Here is a 26,533-nt window from a genome sequence, read left to right on the forward strand (position 1 = left end):
AGACTGGAATCTAATCGAGGGGTTCGGGGTGGTTTATATACAGAATAACAGATACCCCGGGAGTGAGTTACAGACTGGAATCTAATCGAGGGGCTCGGGGTGGTTTATATATAGAATAACAGATACCCGGGAGTGAGTTACAGACTGGAATCTAATCGAGGGGTTCGGGGTGGTTTATATATAGAATAACAGACACCCGGGAGTGAGTTACAGACTGGAATCAAATCGACGGGTTCGGGGGGTTTATATATAGAATAACAGATACCCGGGAGTGAGTTACAGACTGGAATCTAATCGAGGGGTTCGGGATGGTTTACATATAGAATAACAGATACCCGGGAGTGAGTTACAGACTGGAATCTAATCGAGGGGTTCGGGGGGTTTATATTTCGAATAACAGATACCCGGGAGTGAGTTACAGACTGGAATCTAATCGAGGGAATCGGGGTGGTTTATATATAGAATAACAGATACCCGGGAGTGAGTTACAGACTGGAATCCAATCGAGGGGTTCGGGGTGGTTTATATACAGAATAACAGATACCCGGGAATGAGTTACAGACTGGAATCTCATCGAGGGGTTCGGGGTGGTTTATATATAGAATAACAGATACCCGGGAGTGAGTTACAGACTGGAATCTAATCGAGGGGTTCAGGGTGGTTTAAATATAGAATAACAGATACCCGGGAGTGAGTTACAGACTGGAATCTAATCGAGGGGTTCAGGGTGGTTTATATACAGAATAACAGATACCTGGGAGTGAGTTACAGACTGGAATCTAATCGAGGGGTTCGGGGTGGTTTATATATAGAATAACAGATACCCGGGAGTGAGTTACAGACTGGAATCTAATCGAGGGGTTCAGGGTGGTTTATATACAGAATAACAGATACCTGGGAGTGAGTTACAGACTGGAATCTATTCGAGGGGTTCGGGGTGGTTTATATATAGAATAACAGATACCTGGGAGTGAGTTACAGACTGGAATCTAATCGAGGGGTTCGGGGTGGTTTATATATAGAATAACAGATACCTGGGAGTGAGTTACAGACTGGAATCTAATCGAGGGGTTCGGGGTGGTTTATATATAGAATAACAGATACCCGGGAGTGAGTTACAGACTGGAATCTAATCGAGGGGTTCGGGATGGTTTATATATAGAATAACAGATACCCGGGAGTGAGTTACAGACTGGAATCTAATCGAGGGGTTCGGGGTGGTTTATATATAGAATAACAGATACCCGGGAGTGAGTTACAGACTGGAATCTAATCGAGGGGTTCGGGGTGGTTTATATATAGAATAACAGATACCCGGGAGTGAGTTACAGACTGGAATCTAATCGAGGGGTTCGGGGTGGTTTATATATAGAATAACAGATACCCGGGAGTGAGTTACAGACTGGAATCTAATCGAGGGGTTCGGGGTGGTTTATATATAGAATAACAGATACCCGGGAGTGAGTTACAGACTGGAATCTAATCGAGGGGTTCGGGGGGTTTATATATAGAATAACAGATACCCGGGAGTGAGTTACAGACTGGAATCTAATCGAGGGGTTCGGGGGGTTTATATATAGAATAACAGATACCCGGGAGTGAGTTACAGACTGGAATCTAATCGAGGGGTTCGGGGTGGTTTATATATAGAATAACAGATACCCGGGAGTGAGTTACAGACTGGAATATAATCGAGGGGTTCGGGGTGGTTCATATATAGAATAACAGATACCCGGGAGTGAGTTACAGACTGGAATCTAATCGAGGGGTTCGGGGTGGTTTATATATAGAATAACAGATACCCGGGAGTGAGTTACAGACTGGAATCGATTCGAGGGGTTCGGGGTGGTTTATATATAGAATCACAGATACCCGGGAGTGAGTTACAGACTGGAATCTAATGGAGGGGTTCAGGGAGGTTTATATATAGAATAACAGATACCCGGGAGTGAGTTACAGACTGGAATCTCATCGAGGGAATCGGGGTGGTTTATATATAGAATAACAGATACCCGGGAGTGAGTTACAGACGGGAATCTAATCGAGGGAATCGGGGTGGTTTATATATAGAATAACAGATACCCGGGAGTGAGTTACAGACTGGAATCGAATCGAGGGGTTCGGGGTGGTTTATATATAGAATAACAGATACCCGGGAGTGAGTTACAGACTGGAATCTAATCGAGGGGTTCGGGGTGGTTTATATATAGAATAACAGATACCCGGGAGTGAGTTACAGACTAAAATCTAATCGAGGGGTTCGGGGTGGTTCATATATAGAATAACAGATACCCGGGAGTGAGTTACAGACTGGAATCTAATCGAGGGGTTCGGGGTGGTTTATATATAGAATAACAGATACCCGGGAGTGAGTTACAGACTGGAATCTAATCGAGGGGTTCGGGGTGGTTTATATATAGAATCACAGATACCCGGGAGTGAGTTACCGACTGGAATCTAATGGAGGGGTTCAGGGAGGTTTATATATAGAATAACAGATACCCGGGAGTGAGTTACAGACTGGAATCTAATCGAGGGAATCGGGGTGGTTTATAGAAAGAATAACAGATACCCGGGAGTGAGTTACAGACGGGAATCTAATCGAGGGAATCGGGGTGGTTTATATATAGAATAACAGATACCCGGGAGTGAGTTACAGACTGGAATCTAATCGAGGGGTTCGGGGTGGTTTATATATAGAATAACAGATACCCGGGAGTGAGTTACAGACTGGAATCTCATCGAGGGGTTCGGGGTGGTTTATATATAGAATAACAGATACCCGGGAGTGAGTTACAGACTGGAATCTAATCGAGGGGTTCGGGGTGGTTTATATATAGAATAACAGATACCCGGGAGTGAGTTACAGACTGGAATCTAATCGAGGGAATCGGGGTGGTTTATATATAGAATAACAGATACCCGGGAGTGAGTTACAGACTGGAATCTAATCGAGGGGTTCGGGGGGTTTATATATAGAATAACAGGTACCTGGGAGTGAGTTACAGACTGGAATCTAATCGAGGGGTTCGGGGGGTTTATATATAGAATAAGCGATACCCCCTGGGAGTGAGTTACAGACTGGAATCTAATCGAGGGGTTCGGGGGGTTTATATACAGAATAACAGATACCCGGGAGTGAGTTACAGACTGGAATCTAATCGAGGGGTTTGGGGGGTTTATCTACAGAATAACAGATACCCGGGAGTGAGTTACAGACTGGAATCTAATCGAGGGAATCGGGGTGGTTTATATATAGAATAACAGATACCCGGGAGTGAGTTACAGACTGGAATCTAATCGAGGGGTTCGGGGTGGTTTATATATAGAATAACAGATACCCGGGAGTGAGTTACAGACTGGAATCTAATCGAGGGGTTCGGGGTGGTTTATATATAGAATAACAGATACCCGGGAGTGAGTTACAGACTGGAATCTAATCGAGGGGTTCGGGGGGTTTATATATAGAATAACAGATACCCGGGAGTGAGTTACAGACTGGAATCTAATCGAGGGGTTCGGGGGGTTTATATATAGAATAACAGATACCTGGGAGTGAGTTACAGACTGGAATCTAATCGAGGGGTTCGGGGGGTTTATATATAGAATAACCGATACCCCCTGGGAGTGAGTTACAGACTGGAATCTAATCGAGGGGTTCGGGGTGGTTTATATATAGAATCACAGATACCCGGGAGTGAGTTACAGACTGGAATCTAATGGAGGGGTTCAGGGAGGTTTATATATAGAATAACAGATACCCGGGAGTGAGTTACAGACTGGAATCTAATCGAGGGAATCGGGGTGGTTTATAGAAAGAATAACAGATACCCGGGAGTGAGTTACAGACGGGAATCTAATCGAGGGAATCGGGGTGGTTTATATATAGAATAACAGATACCCGGGAGTGAGTTACAGACTGGAATCTAATCGAGGGGTTCGGGGTGGTTTATATATAGAATAACAGATACCCGGGAGTGAGTTACAGACTGGAATCTCATCGAGGGGTTCGGGGTGGTTTATATATAGAATAACAGATACCCGGGAGTGAGTTACAGACTAAAATCTAATCGAGGGGTTCGGGGTGGTTTATATATAGAATAACAGATACCCGGGAGTGAGTTACAGACTGGAATCTAATCGAGGGAATCGGGGTGGTTTATATATAGAATAACAGATACCCGGGAGTGAGTTACAGACTGGAATCTAATCGAGGGGTTCGGGGGGTTTATATATAGAATAACAGATACCTGGGAGTGAGTTACAGACTGGAATCTAATCGAGGGGTTCGGGGGGTTTATATATAGAATAAGCGATACCCCCTGGGAGTGAGTTACAGACTGGAATCTAATCGAGGGGTTCGGGGGGTTTATATACAGAATAACAGATACCCGGGAGTGAGTTACAGACTGGAATCTAATCGAGGGGTTTGGGGGGTTTATCTACAGAATAACAGATACCCGGGAGTGAGTTACAGACTGGAATCTAATCGAGGGAATCGGGGTGGTTTATATATAGAATAACAGATACCCGGGAGTGAGTTACAGACTGGAATCTAATCGAGGGGTTCGGGGTGGTTTATATATAGAATAACAGATACCCGGGAGTGAGTTACAGACTGGAATCTAATCGAGGGGTTCGGGGTGGTTTATATATAGAATAACAGATACCCGGGAGTGAGTTACAGACTGGAATCTAATCGAGGGGTTCGGGGGGTTTATATATAGAATAACAGATACCCGGGAGTGAGTTACAGACTGGAATCTAATCGAGGGGTTCGGGGGGTTTATATATAGAATAACAGATACCTGGGAGTGAGTTACAGACTGGAATCTAATCGAGGGGTTCGGGGGGTTTATATATAGAATAACCGATACCCCCTGGGAGTGAGTTACAGACTGGAATCTAATTGAGGGGTTCGGGGTGGTTTATATATAGAATAACAGATACCCGGGAGTGAGTTACAGACTGGAATCTAATTGAGGGGTTCGGGGTGGTTTATATATAGAATAACAGATACCCGGGAGTGAGTTACAGACTGGAATCTAATCGAGGGGTTCGGGGTGGTTTATAAATAGAATAACAGATACCCGGGAGTGAGTTACAGACTGGAATCTAATCGAGGGGTTCGGGATGGTTTATATACAGAATAACAGATACCCGGGAGTGAGTTACAGACTGGAATCTAATCGAGGGGTTCGGGGTGGTTTATATACAGAATAACAGATACCCGGGAGTGAGTTACAGACTGGAATCTAATCGAGGGGTTCGGGGGGTTTATATATAGAATAACAGATACCTGGGAGTGAGTTACAGACTGGAATCTAATCGAGGGGTTCGGGGGGTTTATATATAGAATAACCGATACCCCCTGGGAGTGAGTTACAGACTGGAATCTAATCGAGGGGTTCGGGGGGTTTATATACAGAATAACAGATACCCGGGAGTGAGTTACAGACTGGAATCTAATCGAGGGGTTTGGGGGGTTTATATACAGAATAACAGATACCCGGGAGTGAGTTACAGACTGGAATCTAATCGAGGGGTTCGGGGTGGTTTATATATAGAATAACAGATACCCGGGAGTGAGTTACAGACGGGAATCTAATCGAGGGAATCGGGGTGGTTTATATATAGAATAACCGATACCCCCTGGGAGTGAGTTACAGACTGGAATCTAATCGGGGGGTTCGGGGTGGATTATATATAGAATAACAGATACCCGGGAGTGAGTTACAGACTGGAATCTAATCGAGGTGTTCGGGGTGGTTTATATGTAGAATAACAGATACCCGGGAGTGAGTTACAGACTGGAATCTAATCGAGGGAATCGGGGTGGTTTATATATAGAATAACAGATACCCGGGAGTGAGTTACAGACTGGAATCTAATCGAGGGGTTCGGGATGGTTTATATATAGAATAACAGATACCCGGGAGTGAGTTACAGACTGGAATCTAATCGAGGGGTTCGGGGTGGTTTATATATAGAATAACAGATACCCGGGAGTGAGTTACAGACTGGAATCTAATCGAGGGGTTCGGGGTGGTTTATATATAGAATAACAGATACCCGGGAGTGAGTTACAGACTGGAATATAATCGAGGCGTTCGGGGTGGTTTATATATAGAATAACAGATACCCGGGAGTGAGTTACAGACTGGAATCTAATCGAGGGAATCGGGGTGGTTTATATATAGAATAACAGATACCCGGGAGTGAGTTACAGACTGGAATCTAATCGTGGGAATCGGGGTGGTTTATATATAGAATAACAGATACCCCGGAGTGAGTTACAGACTGGAATATAATCGAGGCGTTCGGGGTGGTTTATATATAGAATAACAGATACCCGGGAGTGAGTTACAGACTGGAATCTAATCGAGGGAATCGGGGTGGTTTATATATAGAATAACAGATACCCGGGAGTGAGTTACAGACTGGAATCTAATCGAGGGAATCGGGGTGGTTTATATATAGAATAACAGATACCCGGGAGTGAGTTACAGACTGGAATCTAATCGAGGGGTTCGGGGTGGTTTATATATAGAATAACAGATACCCGGGAGTGAGTTACAGACTGGAATCTAATCGAGGGGTTTGGGGGGTTTATATACAGAATAACAGATACCCGGGAGTGAGTTACAGACTGGAATCTAATCGAGGGGTTCGGGGTGGTTTATATATAGAATCACAGATACCCGGGAGTGAGTTACAGACTGGAATCTAATCGAGAGGTTCAGGGTGGTTTATATATAGAATAACAGATACCCGGGAGTGAGTTACAGACTGGAATCTAATCGAGAGGTTCAGGGTGGTTTATATATAGAATAACAGATACCCGGGAGTGAGTTACAGACGGGAATCTAATCGAGGGAATCGGGGTGGTTTATATATAGAATAACCGATACCCCCTGGGAGTGAGTTACAGACTGGAATCTAATCGGGGGGTTCGGGGTGGATTATATATAGAATAACAGATACCCGGGAGTGAGTTACAGACTGGAATCTAATCGAGGTGTTCGGGGTGGTTTATATATAGAATAACAGATACCCGGGAGTGAGTTACAGACTGGAATCTAATCGAGGGAATCGGGGTGATTTATATATAGAATAACAGATACCCGGGAGTGAGTTACAGACTGGAATCTAATCGAGGGGTTCGGGATGGTTTATATATAGAATAACAGATACCCGGGAGTGAGTTACAGACTGGAATCTAATCGAGGGGTTCGGGGTGGTTTATATATAGAATAACAGATACCCGGGAGTGAGTTACAGACTGGAATCTAATCGAGGGGTTCGGGGTGGTTTATATATAGAATAACAGATACCCGGGAGTGAGTTACAGACTGGAATATAATCGAGGCGTTCGGGGTGGTTTATATATAGAATAACAGATACCCGGGAGTGAGTTACAGACTGGAATCTAATCGAGGGAATCGGGGTGGTTTATATATAGAATAACAGATACCCGGGAGTGAGTTACAGACTGGAATCTAATCGAGGGAATCGGGGTGGTTTATATATAGAATAACAGATACCCCGGAGTGAGTTACAGACTGGAATATAATCGAGGCGTTCGGGGTGGTTTATATATAGAATAACAGATACCCGGGAGTGAGTTACAGACTGGAATCTAATCGAGGGAATCGGGGTGGTTTATATATAGAATAACAGATACCCGGGAGTGAGTTACAGACTGGAATCTAATCGAGGGAATCGGGGTGGTTTATATATAGAATAACAGATACCCGGGAGTGAGTTACAGACTGGAATCTAATCGAGGGGTTCGGGGTGGTTTATATATAGAATAACAGATACCCGGGAGTGAGTTACAGACTGGAATCTAATCGAGGGGTTCGGGGTGGTTTATATATAGAATAACAGATACCCGGGAGTGAGTTACAGACTGGAATCTAATCGAGGGGTTCGGGGGGTTTATATATAGAATAACAGATACCCGGGAGTGAGTTACAGACTGGAATCTAATCGAGGGGTTCGGGGGGTTTATATATAGAATAACAGATACCTGGGAGTGAGTTACAGACTGGAATCTAATCGAGGGGTTCGGGGGGTTTATATATAGAATAACCGATACCCCCTGGGAGTGAGTTACAGACTGGAATCTAATTGAGGGGTTCGGGGTGGTTTATATATAGAATAACAGATACCCGGGAGTGAGTTACAGACTGGAATCTAATTGAGGGGTTCGGGGTGGTTTATATATAGAATAACAGATACCCGGGAGTGAGTTACAGACTGTAATCTAATCGAGGGGTTCGGGGTGGTTTATAAATAGAATAACAGATACCCGGGAGTGAGTTACAGACTGGAATCTAATCGAGGGGTTCGGGATGGTTTATATACAGAATAACAGATACCCGGGAGTGAGTTACAGACTGGAATCTAATCGAGGGGTTCGGTGTGGTTTATATACAGAATAACAGATACCCGGGAGTGAGTTACAGACTGGAATCTAATCGAGGGGTTCGGGGGGTTTATATATAGAATAACAGATACCTGGGAGTGAGTTACAGACTGGAATCTAATCGAGGGGTTCGGGGGGTTTATATATAGAATAACCGATACCCCCTGGGAGTGAGTTACAGACTGGAATCTAATCGAGGGGTTCGGGGGGTTTATATACAGAATAACAGATACCCGGGAGTGAGTTACAGACTGGAATCTAATCGAGGGGTTCGGGGTGGTTTATATATAGAATAACAGATACCCGGGAGTGAGTTACAGACTGGAATCTAATCGAGGGGTTCGGGGTGGTTTATATATAGAATAACAGATACCCGGGAGTGAGTTACAGACTGGAATATAATCGAGGCGTTCGGGGTGGTTTATATATAGAATAACCGATACCCCCTGGGAGTGAGTTACAGACTGGAATCTAATCGGGGGGTTCGGGGTGGATTATATATAGAATAACAGATACCCGGGAGTGAGTTACAGACTGGAATCTAATCGAGGTGTTCGGGGTGGTTTATATATAGAATAACAGATACCCGGGAGTGAGTTACAGACTGGAATCTAATCGAGGGAATCGGGGTGGTTTATATATAGAATAACAGATACCCGGGAGTGAGTTACAGACTGGAATCTAATCGAGGGGTTCGGGATGGTTTATATATAGAATAACAGATACCCGGAAGTGAGTTACAGACTGGAATCTAATCGAGGGGTTCGGGGTGGTTTATATATAGAATAACAGATACCCGGGAGTGAGTTACAGACTGGAATCTAATCGAGGGGTTCGGGGTGGTTTATATATAGAATAACAGATACCCGGGAGTGAGTTACAGACTGGAATATAATCGAGGCGTTCGGGGTGGTTTATATATAGAATAACAGATACCCGGGAGTGAGTTACAGACTGGAATCTAATCGAGGGAATCGGGGTGGTTTATATATAGAATAACAGATACCCGGGAGTGAGTTACAGACTGGAATCTAATCGAGGGAATCGGGGTGGTTTATATATAGAATAACAGATACCCCGGAGTGAGTTACAGACTGGAATATAATCGAGGCGTTCGGGGTGGTTTATATATAGAATAACAGATACCCGGGAGTGAGTTACAGACTGGAATCTAATCGAGGGAATCGGGGTGGTTTACATATAGAATAACAGATACCCGGGAGTGAGTTACAGACTGGAATCTAATCGAGGGAATCGGGGTGGTTTATATATAGAATAACAGATACCCGGGAGTGAGTTACAGACTGGAATCTAATCGAGGGGTTCGGGGTGGTTTATATATAGAATAACAGATACCCGGGAGTGAGTTACAGACTGGAATCTAATCGAGGCGTTCGGGGTGGTTTATATATAGAATAACAGATACCCGGGAGTGAGTTACAGACTGGAATCTAATCGAGGGAATCGGGGTGGTTTATATATAGAATAACAGATACCCGGGAGTGAGTTACAGACTGGAATCTAATCGAGGGGTTCGGGGTGGTTTATATATAGAATAACAGATACCCGGGAGTGAGTTACAGACTGGAATCTAATCGAGGGGTTCGGGGTGGTTTATATATAGAATAACAGATACCCGGGAGTGAGTTACAGACTGGAATCTAATCGAGGGAATCGGGGTGGTTTATATATAGAATAACAGATACCCGGGAGTGAGTTACAGACTGGAATCTATTCGAGGGGTTCGGGGGGTTTATATATAGAATAACAGATACCTGGGAGTGAGTTACAGACTGGAATCTAATCGAGGGGTTCGGGGGGTTTATATATAGAATAACCGATACCCCCTGGGAGTGAGTTACAGACTGGAATCTAATTGAGGGGTTCGGGGTGGTTTATATATAGAATAACAGATGCCCGGGAGTGAGTTACCGACTGGAATCTAATTGAGGGGTTCGGGGTGGTTTATATATAGAATAACAGATACCCGGGAGTGAGTTACAGACTGTAATCTAATCGAGGGGTTCGGGGTGGTTTATAAATAGAATAACAGATACCCGGGAGTGAGTTACAGACTGGAATCTAATCGAGGGGTTCGGGATGGTTTATATACAGAATAACAGATACCCGGGAGTGAGTTACAGACTGGAATCTAATCGAGGGGTTCGGGGTGGTTTATATACAGAATAACAGATACCCGGGAGTGAGTTACAGACTGGAATCTAATCGAGGGGTTCGGGGTGGTTTATATATAGAATAACAGATACCCGGGAGTGAGTTACAGACTGGAATCTAATCGAGGGGTTCGGGGTGGTTTATATATAGAATAACAGATACCCGGGAGTGAGTTACAGACTGGAATCTGATCGAGGGGTTCGGGGTGGTTTATATATAGAATCACAGATACCCGGGAGTGAGTTACAGACTGGAGTCTAATCGAGGGGTTCGGGGTGGTTTATATATAGAATAACAGATACCCGGGAGTGAGTTACAGACTGGAATCTAATCGAGGGGTTCGGGGGGGTTTATATACAGAATAACAGATACCCGGGAGTGAGTTACAGACTGGAATCTAATCGAGGGGTTCGGGGGGTTTATATATAGAATAACAGATAGCCAGGAGTGAGTTACAGACTGGAATCTAATCAAAGGATTCGGGATGGTTTATATATAGAATAACAGATACCCGGGAGTGAGTTACAGACTGGAATCTAATCGAGGGGTTCGGGGTGGTTTATATATAGAATAACTGATACCCGGGAGTGAGTTTCAGACTGGAATCTAATCGAGGGGTTCGGGGTGGTTTATATATAGAATAACAGATACCCGGGAGTGAGTTACAGACGGGAATCTAATCGAGGGGTTCGGGGTGGTTTATATATAGAATAACAGATACCCGGGAGTGAGTTACAGACTGGAATCTAATCGAGGGGTTCGGGGTGGTTTATATATAGAATAACAGATACCCGGGAGTGAATTACAGACGGGAATTTGCTGCCACATTTACCTCTTCCTGGTGTCCTGAATAAACTGCTCCATCTCCGGGAAAGGTGAAATTATTCGGACGTACAGAGCCTGCAGCTGGTTTTCCCGATCCGGGTACATCCTGAATGAAAGGTGGGAATTTCAAACACTGTCTCTTGTACACGTCCCAATTCTCAAGGCACCACCGTAATCGTGGGTGACCGTTCCTGCAGGCAGCTCACTTCAGGTAACCATTCCCTCCAGTGCAAGAGCAGGTTGCTGGCTACTCGACTACAGAGGGCATCACTGGTAAATACACACGCGTGTCCACACGGCTTTCCGGCCTTCTCTATTGTTCCATTGAGGGCTCTACATGTTAGACACACTGAGATCTCCTTACTCAACAGCAAGGCTGCTCTTGATGGGGGACAGTGTAGAGGGAGCTTTACTCTGTATCTAACCCCGTGCTGTACCTGTCCTGGGAGTGTTTGATGGGGACAGTGTAGAGGGAGCTTTACTTTGTATCTAACCCCGTGCTGTACCTGTCCTGGGAGTGTTTGATGGGGACAGTGTAGAGGAAGCTTTACTCTGTATCTAACCCCGTGCTGTACCTGTCCTGGGAGTGTTTGATGGGGGACAGTGTAGAGGGAGCTTTACTCTGTATCTAACCCCGTGCTGTACCTGTCCTGGGAGTGTTTGATGGGGGACAGTGTAGAGGGAGCTTTACTCTGTATCTAACCCCGTGCTGTACCTGTCCTGGGAGTGTTTGATGGGGGACAGTGTGGAGGGAGTTTTACTCTGTATCTAACCTGCTGCCAAGTGTCTGATGTTGGTGGGTGTGTTTCAGTCACGTACCTGCTCACCGCTCCGTGGAACAGGTGGACCAGAGCTGTACAATCCTTCCCCCCGTTAAAACCGACACAGATCTCCGACAGACTGTACAGTACAAGGGCTTCCTCTACTGTCCTCAGGGCTGCTGCCACCTTCTGGCCAAATCGGGATTCTGCAGGAAACACAACATCGTTTCACTGTGTGAGTCTTCAGTCGCAGGGTGGATGGCAATTAACTGTCAAATAATATTTAAACAGCACCCCGCAGCAAACAGTCCACAGAGTCTATTTAAACAGCAAACAGTCCACAGAGTCTATTTAAACAGCAAACAGTCCACAGAGTCTATTTAAACAGCAAACAGTCTACAGAGTCTATTTAAACAGCAAACAGTCCACAGAGTCTATTTAAACAGCAAACAGTCTACAGAGTCTATTTAAACTGCAAACAGTCCACAGAGTCTATTTAAACAGCAAACAGTCTCCAGAGTCTATTTAAACAGCAAACAGTCTACAGAGTCTATTTAAACAGCAAACAGCCGACAGAGTCTATTTAAACAGCAAACAGTCGACAGAGTCTATTTAAACAACAAACAGCCGACAGAGTCTATTTAAACAGCAAACAGTCCACAGAGTCTATTTAAACAGCAAACAGTCGACAGAGTCTATTTAAACAGCAAACAGTCCACAGAGTCTATTTAAACAGCAAACAGTCTACAGAGTCTATTTCAACAGCAAACAGTCTACAGAGTCTATTTAAACAGCAAACAGTCTACAGAGTCTATTTAAACAACAAACAGTCTACAGGGTCTATTTAAACAGCAAACAGCCGACAGAGTCTATTTAAACAGCAGTCGACAGAGTCTATTTAAACAGCAAACAGTCTACAGAGTCTATTTAAACAACAAACAGCCGACAGAGTCTATTTCAACAGCAGTCGACAGAGTCTATTTAAACAGCAAACAGTCCACAGAGTCTATTTAAACAGCAAACAGTCGACAGAGTCTATTTAAACAGCAAACAGTCCACAGAGTCTATTTAAACAGCAAACAGTCTACAGAGTCTATTTAAACTGCAAACAGTCCACAGAGTCTATTTAAACAGCAAACAGTCTCCAGAGTCTATTTAAACAGCAAACAGTCTACAGAGTCTATTTAAACAGCAAACAGCCGACAGAGTCTATTTAAACAGCAAACAGTCGACAGAGTCTATTTAAACAACAAACAGCCGACAGAGTCTATTTAAACAGCAAACAGTCCACAGAGTCTATTTAAACAGCAAACAGTCGACAGAGTCTATTTAAACAGCAAACAGTCCACAGAGTCTATTTAAACAGCAAACAGTCTACAGAGTCTATTTCAACAGCAAACAGTCTACAGAGTCTATTTAAACAGCAAACAGTCTACAGAGTCTATTTAAACAACAAACAGTCTACAGGGTCTATTTAAACAGCAAACAGCCGACAGAGTCTATTTAAACAGCAGTCGACAGAGTCTATTTAAACAGCAAACAGTCTACAGAGTCTATTTAAACAACAAACAGCCGACAGAGTCTATTTCAACAGCAGTCGACAGAGTCTATTTAAACAGCAAACAGTCCACAGAGTCTATTTAAACAGCAAACAGTCGACAGAGTCTATTTAAACAGCAAACAGTCCACAGAGTCTATTTAAACAGCAAACAGTCTACAGAGTCTATTTCAACAGCAAACAGTCTACAGAGTCTATTTAAACAGCAAACAGTCTACAGAGTCTATTTAAACAGCAAACAGTCTACAGAGTCTATTTAAACAACAAACAGCCGACAGAGTCTATTTAAACAGCAGTCGACAGAGTCTATTTAAACAGCAAACAGTCTACAGAGTCTATTTAAACAACAAACAGCCGACAGAGTCTATTTAAACAGCAGTCGACAGAGTCTATTTAAACAGCAAACAGTCCACAGAGTCTATTTAAACAGCAAACAGTCGACAGAGTCTATTTAAACAGCAAACAGTCCACAGAGTCTATTTAAACAGCAAACAGTCTACAGAGTCTATTTCAACAGCAAACAGTCTACAGAGTCTATTTAAACAGCAAACAGTCTACAGAGTCTATTTAAACAGCAAACAGTCTACAGAGTCTATTTAAACAACAAACAGTCTACAGAGTCTATTTAAACAGCAAACAGCCGACAGCGTCTATTTAAACAGCAAACAGTCTACAGTCTATTTAAACAGCAAACAGTCTACAGAGTCTATTTAAACAGCAAACAGTCTACAGAGTCTATTTCAACAGCAAACAGTCTACAGAGTCTATTTAAACAGCAAACAGTCTACAGAGTCTATTTAAACAGCAAACAGTCTACAGAGTCTATTTAAACAGCAAACAGTCTACAGAGTCTATTTAAACAACAAACAGTCTACAGAGTCTATTTAAACAGCAAACAGCCGACAGAGTCTATTTAAACAGCAGTCGACAGAGTCTATTTAAACAGCAAACAGGTGCCGGAATGTGTTGGGGGCGGTTTGTGGGGGGCCTTACCTGACTGCGACAGCCTGTACACGTCGCGGGCGGAGACAGCCACGGGGTCCTTCTCCAGGGGGACCACGGTGCCCAGGGGGAGGCGCTCCAGCAGGAAGCGCTGGGCCTCCTCCAGTGGGCCCTCGCGGTCCGAGTCAAGGGTCAGCTTGACCCGGTAGTAGTTGCTGGTCCAGTCGGGGTAGGAGCCCAGGCTGAGCTGGCGGCCGAAGCGGAGGTTGGCCTCGTCCAGCACCGGGGTGATGGCCGCCTCCTCGGCGTCGACGAAGACCTCCCGGGTCGAATAGCGCAGCCCCTCGTTGCGGAAGAGGTGCTCGAAGCCGTCCAGGGCCCGCTCCAGCAGGGCGGGGATGCCCGGGAAGAGGTAGACGTTGCGGACGCTGACCAGGGGGTACTTGAGGGATTCGCCGGAGCGCCGGTCCAGCCCGTAATTCAGGCGGGAGGAGCGGGGCACCCGGGCGAGCTTCATCTCCGGGCTGCCCGCCTCGCTCTTGCCGAAGAAGCGCCCCACCAGGGCCGCCAACTCCGGGTGGGGGAAGGTCCCCTCTCCGAAGGCCCGTGCCACCCCCTCGAAGGTGACATCGTCGTGGGTGGGTCCGATGCCCCCCGAGGTCAGCACGTAGTGGTAGCGTCCGGCGAAGGTGGCCACCTCCGCGGCGATGGAGCCGACCTCGTCCGGGATGACGGAAACCCGCTCCACCTTCACCCCCAGCGAGCGCAGCTTCCGGCACATGAAGTAGGAGTTCGTGTCCTGCGTGTGGCCCTGTGAGGAGGAACGGCGCGACGGGTTAACAAGAAAGATCGGACACCGCCGCCCCTCACCTTCCCCGCCGCACTGTGGGAGGGTCAGTGCTGAGGGAGCGCCGCACTGTGGGAGGGTCAGTGCTGAGGGAGCGCTGCACTGTGGGAGGGTCAGTGCTGAGGGAGCGCCGCACTGTGGGAGGGTTGGTGCTGAGGCGCTCCCTCAGCACCGACCCTCCCACAGTGCGGCGCTCCCTCAGCACCGACCCTCCCACAGTGCGGCGCTCCCTCAGCACCAACCCTCCCACAGTGCGGCGCTCCCTCAGCACCGACCCTCCCACAGTGAGGAGCTCCCTCAGCACCGACCCTCCCACAGTGCAGCGCTCCCTCAGCACCGACCCTCCCACAGTGCAGCGCTCCCTCAGCACCGACCCTCCCACAGTGCGGCGCTCCCTCAGCACTGACCCTCCCACAGTGCGGCGCTCCCTCAGCACCGACCCTCCATAGTGCGGCGTTCCCTCAGCACTGACCCTCCCACAGTGCGGCGCTCCCTCAGCACTGACCCTCCCACAGTGCGGCGCTCCCTCAGCACCGACCCTCCCACAGTGCGGCGCTCCCTCAGCACCGACCCTCCCACAGTGCGGCGCTCCCTCAGCACCAACCCTCCCACAGTGCGGCGCTCCCTCAGCACCGACCCTCCCACAGTGAGGAGCTCCCTCAGCACCGACCCTCCCACAGTGCAGCGCTCCCTCAGCACCGACCCTCCCACAGTGCAGCGCTCCCTCAGCACCGACCCTCCCACAGTGCGGCGCTCCCTCAGCACTGACCCTCCCACAGTGCGGCGCTCCCTCAGCACCGACCCTCCATAGTGCGGCGTTCCCTCAGCACTGACCCTCCCACAGTGCGGCGCTCCCTCAGCACTGACCCTCCCACAGTGCGGCGCTCCCTCAGCACTGACCCTCCCACAGTGCGGCGCTCCCTCAGCACCGACCCTCCACAGTGCGGCGCTCCCTCAGCACTGACCCTCCCACAGTGCGGCACTCCCTCAGCACTGACCCTCCCACAGTGCGGCGCTCCCTCAGCACTGACCCTCCCACAGTGCGGCGCTCCCTCAGCACTGACCCTCCCACAGTGCGGCGCTCCCTCAGCACTGACCCTCCCACAGCGCGCCGCTTCCTCTGTCGCTCACCCTCCGAACGCGCGGTGCCCCCTCAGTACCGGGGGGACCACTTTGAGGTCCCATTGTGCCCACCTCGCTGAGCGAGAAGCGCCCTCACCTTCAGGATTTCATCGCCAATGACGATGATTCCGGCAGTGACCGTGTGGCCTGCCTGTTCCTCGCATGCTTGCCCCTTGCTGCTCCCGCTGTCCATGGCCAGTAGCTGGCAGCGCAGTATGTTCACACGGAAAGCAGCTCCCCAGATCCTGGGGGTCCGATGCATCGACGGCCAGGGGGAGAGCCTTGCTGGCACCCGCTGCCGACCTTGGGGGGCCGATTCTGTCGCTGGCTGCCAATCTTTCTTCCCAAGAATGCCGTTGTCGCTCGCTGGGCTGCGGGAGAGATAAGGATCATGCCGTGGGGAACAGTCTACAGAGTCTATTTAAACAGCAAACAGTCTACAGAGTCTATTTCAACAGCAAACAGTCTCCAGAGTCTATTCAAACAGCAAACAGTCTACAGAGTCTATTTAAACAGCAAACTGTCTACAGGGTCTATTTAAACAGCAAACTGTCTACAGAGTCTATTTAAACAGCAAACAGTCTCCAGAGTCTGTTCAAACAGCAAACAGTCTACAGAGTCTATTTAAACAGCAAACTGTCTACAGGGTCTATTTAAACAGCAAACTGTCTACAGAGTCTATTTAAACAGCAAACTGTCTACAGGGTCTATTTAAACAGCAAACTGTCTACAGAGTCTATTTAAACAGCAAACAGCCTACAGAGTCTATTTAAACAGCAAACAGTCTACAGAGTCTATTTAAACAGCAAACTGTCTACAGAGTCTATTTAAACAGCAAACTGTCTACAGGGTCTATTTAAACAGCAAACAGCCGACAGAGTCTATTTAAACAGCAAACAGTCTACAGAGTCTATTTAAACAGCAAACAGTCTACAGAGTCTATTTAAACAGCAAACTGTCTACAGAGTCTATTTAAACAGCAAACTGTCTACAGGGTCTATTTAAACAGCAAACAGCCGACAGAGTCTATTTAAACAGCAAACAGTCTACAGAGTTTACTTAAACAGCAAACAGGACACATTTGAAATTCCGTCTGGAGATCGATAATCATCCCCTTCCTTCCCGGGAGACACCACTCCAGTGAATCCAACCATCAAATCATAGGAACACAGAAACTAGAAACAGGAGGAGGCCATTCGGCCCCTCAAGCCTGCTCCGTCTTTCATTATGACCATCGGAACATAAGAACATCAGAGGTAGGAGCAGGAGTTGGCCATCTGGCCCCTCGAGCCTGCCCCGCCATTCAATAAGATCATGGCTGATCTTTTCGTGGACTCAGCTCCACTTACCCGCCCGCTCCCCTTAATTCCTTTACTGTTCAAAAATCTATCTATCATAGAACATAACAGCGCAGTACAGGCCCTTCGGCCCTCGATGTTGTGCCGACCAGTGAAACCAATCTAAAGCCCCTCTAACCCACACTATTCCAATATCATCCATATGTTTATCCAATAACCATTTGAATGCTCTTAATGTTGGTGAGTCCACTACTGCTGCAGGCAGGGCATTCCACGCCCTTACTACTCTCTGAGTAAAGAACCTACCTCTAACATCTGTCCTATATCTCTCACCCCTCAATTTAAAGCTATGTCCCCTCGTGCTAGCCATCACCATCCGAGGAAAAAGGCTCTCACTATCCACCCTATCTAATCCTCTGATCATCTTGTATGCCTCTGGTAAGTCACCTCTTAACCTTCTTCTCTCTGACGAAAACAACCTCAAGCCCCTCAGCCTTTCCTCACACGATTTTCCCACCATACCAGGCAACATCCTGGTAAATCTCCTGGGCTTAAAAGTATTCAATGAGGGAGCCTCAACTGGGCAGGGAATTCCACAGATTCACAACCCTTTGTGTGAAGAAGTTCCTCCTCAACTCAGTCCTAAATCTGCTTCCCCTCATTTTGAGGCCATGCCCCCTAGTTCTAGTTTCACCCGCCAGTGGAAACAACTTTCCTGCTTCTATCTTATCTATTCCCTTCATAATCTTATATGTTTCAATAAGATCTCCCCTCATTCTTCTGAATTCCAATGAGTATAGCCCCAGTCTACTCAGTCTCTCCTCATAAACCAACCCTCTCAACTCCGGAATCAACCTAGTGAATCTCCTCTGCGCCCCCTCCAGTGCCAGTATGTCCTTTCTCAAGTAAGGAGACCAGAACTGTACACAGTACTCCAGGTGTGGCCTCACCAGCACCTTATACAGCTGCAACATAACCTCGCTGTTTTTAAACTCCATCCCTCGAGCAATAAAGGACAAAATTCCATTTGCCTTCTTAATTACCTGCTGCACCTGCAAACCAACTCCTTGAGATTCCTGCACAAGGACACCCAGGTCCCTCTGCACAGCAGCATGCTGCAATTTTTTACTATTTAAATAATAGTCCATTTTGCTGTTATTCCGACCAAAATGGATGACCTCACATTTACCAACATTGAGCTCCATCTGCCAGACCCTCGCCCACTCACTTAGACTATCTATATCCCTTCGCAGACTTTCAGCGTCCTCTGCACACTTTGCTCTGCCACTCATCTTAGTGTCATCTGCGAATTTTGACACACTACACTTGGTCCCCAACTCCAAATCATCGAATTAAATCGTAAACAATTGCGGTCCCAACACTGATCCCTGAGGCACACCACTAGTCACTGATCGCCAACCAGAAAAACACCCATTTACCCCCACTCTGCTTTCTGTTAGTTACATCATGGCAGGTCATCGAATTCAATATCCTGATTCCCCCCCTTCCCCCCCATATCCCTCGATCCCTTCAGTCCCAAGAGCGATATCTATTCACACAGAGGGTGATGAGTGTCTGGAACGAGCTGCCAGAGGTAGTAGTAGAGGCGGGTACAATTTTGTCTTTTAAAAAGCATTCAGTTACATGGGTAGGATGGGTACAGAGGGATATGGGATAAATGTGGGCAATTGGGATTAGCTTAGGGGTTTAAGAAAAAAGGGCGGCATGGACAAGTTGGGCCGAAGGGCCTGTTTCCATGCTGTAAACCTCTATCACTCTGTCTAATTCCCTCTTGAAATCACACAACGTTTTGGCCTCAACTACTTTCTGTGGGAGTGAATTCCACACATTCACCACCCTCTGGGTGAAGAAATTTCTCCTCACCTCAGTCCTAAAAGGTTTACCCCCTTATCCTCAAACTGTGACCCCCTAGTTCTGGACTCCCCCCACCATCGGGAACATTCTTTCTGAATCTACCCTGTTAGAATTTTATAAGTTTCTATGAGATCCCCTCTCACTCTTCTAAACTCCAGTGAATATTTAGATTGGTTTCACTGGTCGGCGCAACATCGAGGGCCGAAGGGCCTGTACTGCGCTGTAATGTTCTATGTTCTAACCGACTTAGTCTCTCCTCATATGACAGACCTGCCATCCCAGGAATCAGCCTGGTAAACCTTCGCTGCACTCACTCTATAGCAAGGACATCCTTCCTCAGATAAGGACACCAAAACTTTCTGGTTGTATCACAGCTTGGTCTGACTCCTGCTCTGCCCAAGACCGCAAGGAACTACAAAAGGTCATGAATGTAGCCCAATCCATCACGCAAACCAGCCTCCCATCCATTGACTCTGTCTACACTTCCCGCTGCCTCGGGAAAAGCAGCCAGCATAATCAAGGATCCCCACGCACCCCGGACATTCTCTCTTCCACCTTCTTCCATCGGGAAAAAGATACAAAAGTCTGAGGTCACGTATCAACCGACTCAAGAACAGCTTCTTCCCTGTTGCTGTCAGACTTTTGAATGGACCTACCTCGCATTAAGTTGATCTTTCTCTACACCATAGCTATGACTGTAACACTACATTCTGCACTCTCTCCTTTCCTTCTCTATGAACGGTATGCTTTGCCTGTACAGCGCGCAAGAAACAATACTTTTCACTGTATCCCAATACACGTGACAATAAAAAATCAAATCAAAACTGCACACAATACTCCAGGAGTGGCCTCACCAATGCCCTATACAATTGCAGCAAAACATCCCTATCACGATACTCAAATCCTCTCGCTATGGAGGCCAACATACCATCTGCCTTCTTTACTGCCTGCTGTACCTGCGCGCTTACTCTCAGCGACTGATGCTCGAGGACTCCAAGGTCTCGCTGAGTCTCTCTATTTACACCCATTCATATAATAATGTCTTCCGAGTATTGCTACCAAAGTGGATAACCTCACATTTACCCACATTATGCTGCATCTGCCATGCCGATGCCCATACACTCGGCCTGTCCAAATCACGCTGAAGCATCTCTGCATCCTCCTCACAGCTCACCCTCCACCTGCGGCCTTGAGGAGTCTGTGCGGCAGGTATTTAGTCTTTGGGGAAATCTGACGCTTTGTTTTCGATTCCACTTAAACCTCCACGCTAAGGTGTGCGGAGGGAGGGCCGCCTCTGCGGCCTACAACTGTGCCAGGCCGAGCCTGAGGGAGCCCGGGCAGCGGTGAGTCACGTGTGGGGAAGGAGGGAGGCTGGTCTTCAGCCCCGCCTCGTGGCAGTGTTCGCTGCCAGGGGATCCTGGGGAAAGGGAGCACGGGAATTCCGCTCTCCCAGTCTGGGCCTTCCGTACCCGCTGGACACCGCAGGGGGTGAGATGCCCCATCAACCCCTTTAATCACATTTTGTTTTGAGGGGTTTAACGTTTCACTTGAGATCCTGTTTATTTAGAACCATAGAGATATGTTCGGCACAACTTGTGGGGCCGAAGGGCCTGTTTTGTGCTGTAGTTTTCTATGTTTCTCATCCCCGCAGTGCAGAAGGAGGCCATTCGGCCCATCGAGCCTACACTGACACTCTGAAAGAGCACCCGCACAGACCCTATTCCCGTAACCCGAGCATTTAGCACGGCCAATCCACCTAACCCGCACATCTTTGGACACTAAGGAGCAATTTAGCACGGCCAATCCACCTAACCTACACATCTTTGGACACTAAGGGACAATTTAGCATGGCCGATCCACCTAACCTACACATCTTTGGACACTAAGGGGCAATTTAGCATGGCCGATCCACCTAACCTACACATCTTTGGACACTAAGGGGCAATTTAGCATGGCCAATCCCCCTAACCCGCACATCTTTGGACACTAAGGGGCAATTTAGCATGGCCAATCCACCTAACCCACACATCTTTGGACACTAAGGGACAATTTAGCATGGCCAATCCACTGAACCCGCACATCTTTGGACACTAAGGGGCAATTTAGCATGGCCAATCCACTGAACCCGCACATCTTTGGACACTTAGGGGCAATTTAGCATGGCCAATCCACCCAACCTGCACATCTTTGGACACTAAGGGGCAATTTAGCATGGCCAATCCACCTAACCCACACATCTTTGGACACTAAGGGACAATTTAGCATGGCCAATCCACTGAACCCGCACATCTTTGGACACTTAGGGGCAATTTAGCATGGCCAATCCACCTAACCTGCACATCTTTGGACACTAAGGGGCAATTTAGCATGGCCAATCCACCTAACCCACACATCTTTGGACACTAAGGGGCAATTTAGCATGGCCAATCCACCTAACCCACACATCTTTGGACACAAAGGGACAATTTAGCATGGCCAATCCACTGAACCCGCACATCTTTGGACACTAAGGGGCAATTTAGCATGGCCAATCCACCCAACCTGCACATCTTTGGACACTAAGGGGCAATTTAGCATGGCCAATCCACCCAACCTGCACATCTTTGGACACTTAGGGGCAATTTAGCATGGCCAATCCACCCAACCTGCACATCTTTGGACACTAAGGGACAATTTAGCATGGCCAATCCACTGAACCCGCACATCTTTGGACACTAAGGGGCAATTTAGCATGGCCAATCCACCCAACCTGCACATCTTTGGACACTAAGGGGCAATTTAGCATGGCCAATCCACCCAACCTGCACATCTTTGGACACTTAGGGGCAATTTAGCACGGCCAATCCACCTAACCTGCACATCTTTGGACACTAAGGGACAATTTAGCATGGCCAATCTACTGAACCCGGACATCTTTGGACACTAAGGGGCAATTTAGCATGGCCAATCCACCCAACCTGCACATCTTTGGACACTAAGGGGCAATTTAGCATGGCCAATCCACCCAACCTGCACATCTTTGGACACTTAGGGGCAATTTAGCACGGCCAATCCACCTAACCTGCACATCTTTGGACACTAAGGGACAATTTAGCATGGCCAATCCACTGAACCCGGACATCTTTGGACACGAAGGGGCAATTTAGCATGGCCAATCCACCCAACCTGCACATCTTTGGACACTAAGGGGCAATTTAGCATGGCCAATCCACCCAACCTGCACATCTTTGGACACTTAGGGGCAATTTAGCACGGCCAATCCACCTAACCTGCACATCTTTGGACACTAAGGGACAATTTAGCATGGCCAATCCACTGAACCCGGACATCTTTGGACACTTAGGGGCAATTTAGCACGGCCAATCCACCCAACCTGCACACCTTTGGACACTAAGGGGCAATTTAGCACGGCCTATCCATTTAACCTACACATCTTTGGCGTGTGGGAGGAAACCCACGCAGACACGGGGAGAATGTGGAGACTCCACACAGACAGTGACCCACGAAGCCGGGTTCCTGGTGCTGGGAGGCAGCAATGCTAACCATTGTCATCGCTTTCACGAACTGCAATTTAACCCACGGTTTGTTGATAGAGTTTATCTGGCGGGACACAATAAAGCAGGGTCACAGCGGACTCGTAGCTTCCCAGCGGGGTGGCACACAGCAATTTGAGTCCCGTTTATACCCCGCGTCCACAGGCAGCCTTCTTTTGCTGGCACATGCGCCAGCTGGTTTGTAACAGCTGATGGAACGGCAGGGGAACACCGTAGTATGGAGAGGAGATTGGGAGAAGATGGAGAGTATGTATAAATGGGTCTCTTTCAGATTGGCTGGATGTGGAGTGGAGTCTGGCGGGGGCTCAACTTTTCACGATTTATATCAACAACTTAAGATGACGGGGTTGAAGGGGTGGTTGTTAAATTTGCAGATAGCCCTAAGATAGGTCAGACTGTACGCCTTGAAGGGGACATAAGGAGGTCGCAGATGGAAACGGATAGGTTGAGAGGTGGGCAAAAATCTGCCGTATGATGTGGGAAAACGTGAAGTTGTTGACTTTGGCAGGAAGAATGAAAAAAGCAGAATATGGAAAATGGTTCCAGAATTCCCAGGTGCAGAGGGATCTGGGTGTCCCAGTGCGTGAGTCACAAAAGGTTGGCATGCAGGTACAGTAAGCAATCCACATGGGCAGCACGGTGGCACAGTGGGTTAGCACTGCTGCTTCACAGCGCCAGGGGCCCAGGTTCGATTCCCGGCTTGGGTCACTGTTTGTATGGAGTCTGCACGTTCTCCCCGTGTCTGCGTGGGTTTCCTCCGGGTGCTCCGGTTTCCTCCCACGGTCCAAAGATGTGCGGGTTGGGTGGATTGGCCGTGCACCGACCCTCCCACAGTGCGGTGCTCCCTCAGCACTGACCCTCCCACAGTGCGGCGCTCCCTCAGCACTGACCCTCCCACAGTGCGGCGCTCCCTCAGCACTGACCCTCCCACAGTGCGGCGCTCCCTCAGCACTGACCCTCCCACAGTGCGGCACTCCCTCAGCACTGACCCTCCCACAGTGCGGCGCCCCCTCAGCACTGACCCTCCCACAGTGTGGCGCTCCCTCAGCACTGACCCTCCCACAGTGCGGCGCTCCCTCAGCACTGACCCTCCCACAGAGTGGTGCCCCCTCAGCACTGACCCTCCCACAGTGCGGCGCTCCCTCAGCACTCACCCTCCCACAGTGCGGCGCTCCCTCAGCACTGACCCTCCCACAGTGCCACGCTCCCTCAGCACTGACCCTCCCACAGTGCGGCACTCCCTCAGCACTGACCCTCCCACAGTGCGGCACTCCCTCAGCACTGACCCTCCCACAGTGCGGCGCCCCCTCAGCACTGACCCTCCCACAGTGTGGCGCTCCCTCAGCACTGACCCTCCCACAGAGCGGTGCCCCCTCAGCACTGACCCTCCCACAGTGCGGCGCTCCCTCAGCACTCACCCTCCCACAGTGCGGCGCTCCCTCAGCACTGACCCTCCCACAGTGCCACGCTCCCTCAGCACTGACCCTCCCACAGTGCGGCACTCCCTCAGCACTGACCCTCCCACAGTGCGGCGCCCCCTCAGCACTGACCCTCCCACAGTGTGGCGCTCCCTCAGCACTGACCCTCCCACAGTGCGGCGCTCCCTCAGCACTGACCCTCCCACAGTGCGGCGCACCCTCAGCACTGACCCTCCCACAGTGCGGCGCTCCCTCAGCACTGACCCTCCCACAGAGCGGCGCCCCCTCAGCACTGACCCTCCCACAGTGCGGCGCTCCCTCAGCACTCACCCTCCCACAGTGCGGCGCTCCCTCAGCACTGACCCTCCCACAGTGCGGCGCTCCCTCAGCACTGACCCTCCCACAGTGCGGCACTCCCTCAGCACTGACCCTCCCACAGTGCGGCGCCCCCTCAGCACTGACCCTCCCACAGTGCGGCGCTCCCTCAGCACTGACCCTCCCACAGTGCGGCGCTCCCTCAGCACTGACCCTCCCACAGTGCGGCGCACCCTCAGCACTGACCCTCCCACAGTGCGGCGCTCCCTCAGCACTGACCCTCCCACAGTGCGGCGCTCCCTCAGCACTGACCCTGCCACAGTGCGGAGCTCCCTCAGCACCGACTCTGGTATTTGGACCTGGACATTAATTCAATGGGGTGAGAATTTAATCCCAATTAATATTGGACACTAATATTATAATTGAATTAATTTTTCATTTAGAAAAGGAAATGGTGAATTAAACTTAGGTTTTCAGGTTGGAATAAATCTATAAAACAGGTTAATTGGAGGTTTATAATGATTATATGTGAACAATAAGGGTGATTTTGCTTTAACTTGCTTCCGCTTTACCTGTCCAAAGCTCAGCTCAACTCACCTGGAGCACTGCTTCCTCAACCTAACCTGCTGCCAGCAGGCCCCGCCCCCTCCACTGCTATTGGCCTAGCCACCTGTCCACTTCCGCCCTCCCCTGTCCCCATTGGTCTGACGGCACCACGCGGGCAGACGTCAACCTAGGTTGCACCACCCGGCAGGCGCCGCCGGGAAAATGGGTCCGTGTGGAGCGCTGTGACCTCCAATACCTCGTTCCGGGTCACTTCCCCCCCCCCCCCCCCCCCCCTTCAAGTTCTGATGTGATCTCAATGGCATTTAGTTTTAAAGTTTATTTATTCGTGTCACAAGCTGACATTAACACTGCAGTGAAGTTACTATGAAAATCTTCCAGTTGCCACACTCCTGTTCTGGTACACTGAGGGAGGATTTAGCACAGCCACAGAATTAGCACAATCCACCCAGAGCAGCACAGCGGGTTAGCACAGCTGCCTCACAGCGCCAGGGACCCGGGTTCGATTCCCGGTTTGGGTCACTGTCTGTGTGGAGTCTGCACATTCTCCCCGTGTCTGCGTGGGTTTCCTCCGGGTGCTCCAGTTTCCTCCCACAGTCTGAAAGACGTGCTGGTTCGGGTGCACTGGCCGTGCTAAATTGCCACTTTAGTGTTCAAACATGTGTGGGTTAGGTGGATTGGTTGTTGGAGGGGATTCTGAGTGACAGGACGAACGTGCATTTGGAAAGGCAAAGGACTGATTAGGGATAGTCAGCACGGCTTTGTGCGCGGGTCATCATGTCTTGCAAGAATCTTTGAAAGGATGAACAAGAAAATAGATGAGGGCAGTGTGGTAGACGTTGTCCACA

The 26,533-nt window shown here is 48.5% G+C and overlaps 1 protein-coding gene across 1 annotated transcript; it reads right to left on the bottom strand.

Moving 5' to 3' along the window:
* Positions 1 to 11,425: 11,425 nt before the first annotated feature.
* flad1 (flavin adenine dinucleotide synthetase 1) lies at positions 11,426 to 25,735 on the bottom strand. Its single transcript, XM_078205507.1, has 5 exons — positions 25,719 to 25,735; positions 16,759 to 17,032; positions 14,744 to 15,503; positions 12,251 to 12,398; positions 11,426 to 11,537 (listed from the first exon to the last, which is right to left on the bottom strand). The coding sequence occupies exons 2-5, from the start codon at positions 16,921 to 16,923 to the stop codon at positions 11,435 to 11,437; spliced, it is 1,176 nt and encodes a 391-aa protein (XP_078061633.1). The 5' UTR covers positions 16,924 to 17,032; positions 25,719 to 25,735; the 3' UTR covers positions 11,426 to 11,434.
* Positions 25,736 to 26,533: the final 798 nt, after the last annotated feature.

This window comes from Mustelus asterias, unplaced genomic scaffold (assembly GCF_964213995.1).
Source record: "Mustelus asterias unplaced genomic scaffold, sMusAst1.hap1.1 HAP1_SCAFFOLD_782, whole genome shotgun sequence".
In the NCBI taxonomy this organism is placed as follows: Eukaryota; Metazoa; Chordata; class Chondrichthyes; order Carcharhiniformes; family Triakidae; genus Mustelus; species Mustelus asterias.

Bases quoted from the DNA above. Each gene is read 5' to 3' on its own strand.
- flad1 (XM_078205507.1), bottom strand. From the start codon at position 16,923: ATGCATCGGACCCCCAGGATCTGGGGAGCTGCTTTCCGTGTGAACATA. The intron at 15,504-16,758 runs GTGAGGGCGCTT...TCCTCCTCACAG, and splicing joins TTGGCGATGAAATCCTGAAG to GGCCACACGCAGGACACGAA. The intron at 12,399-14,743 runs GTAAGGCCCCCC...TGTTTCCTGCAG, and splicing joins GTACAGGCTGTCGCAGTCAG to AATCCCGATTTGGCCAGAAG.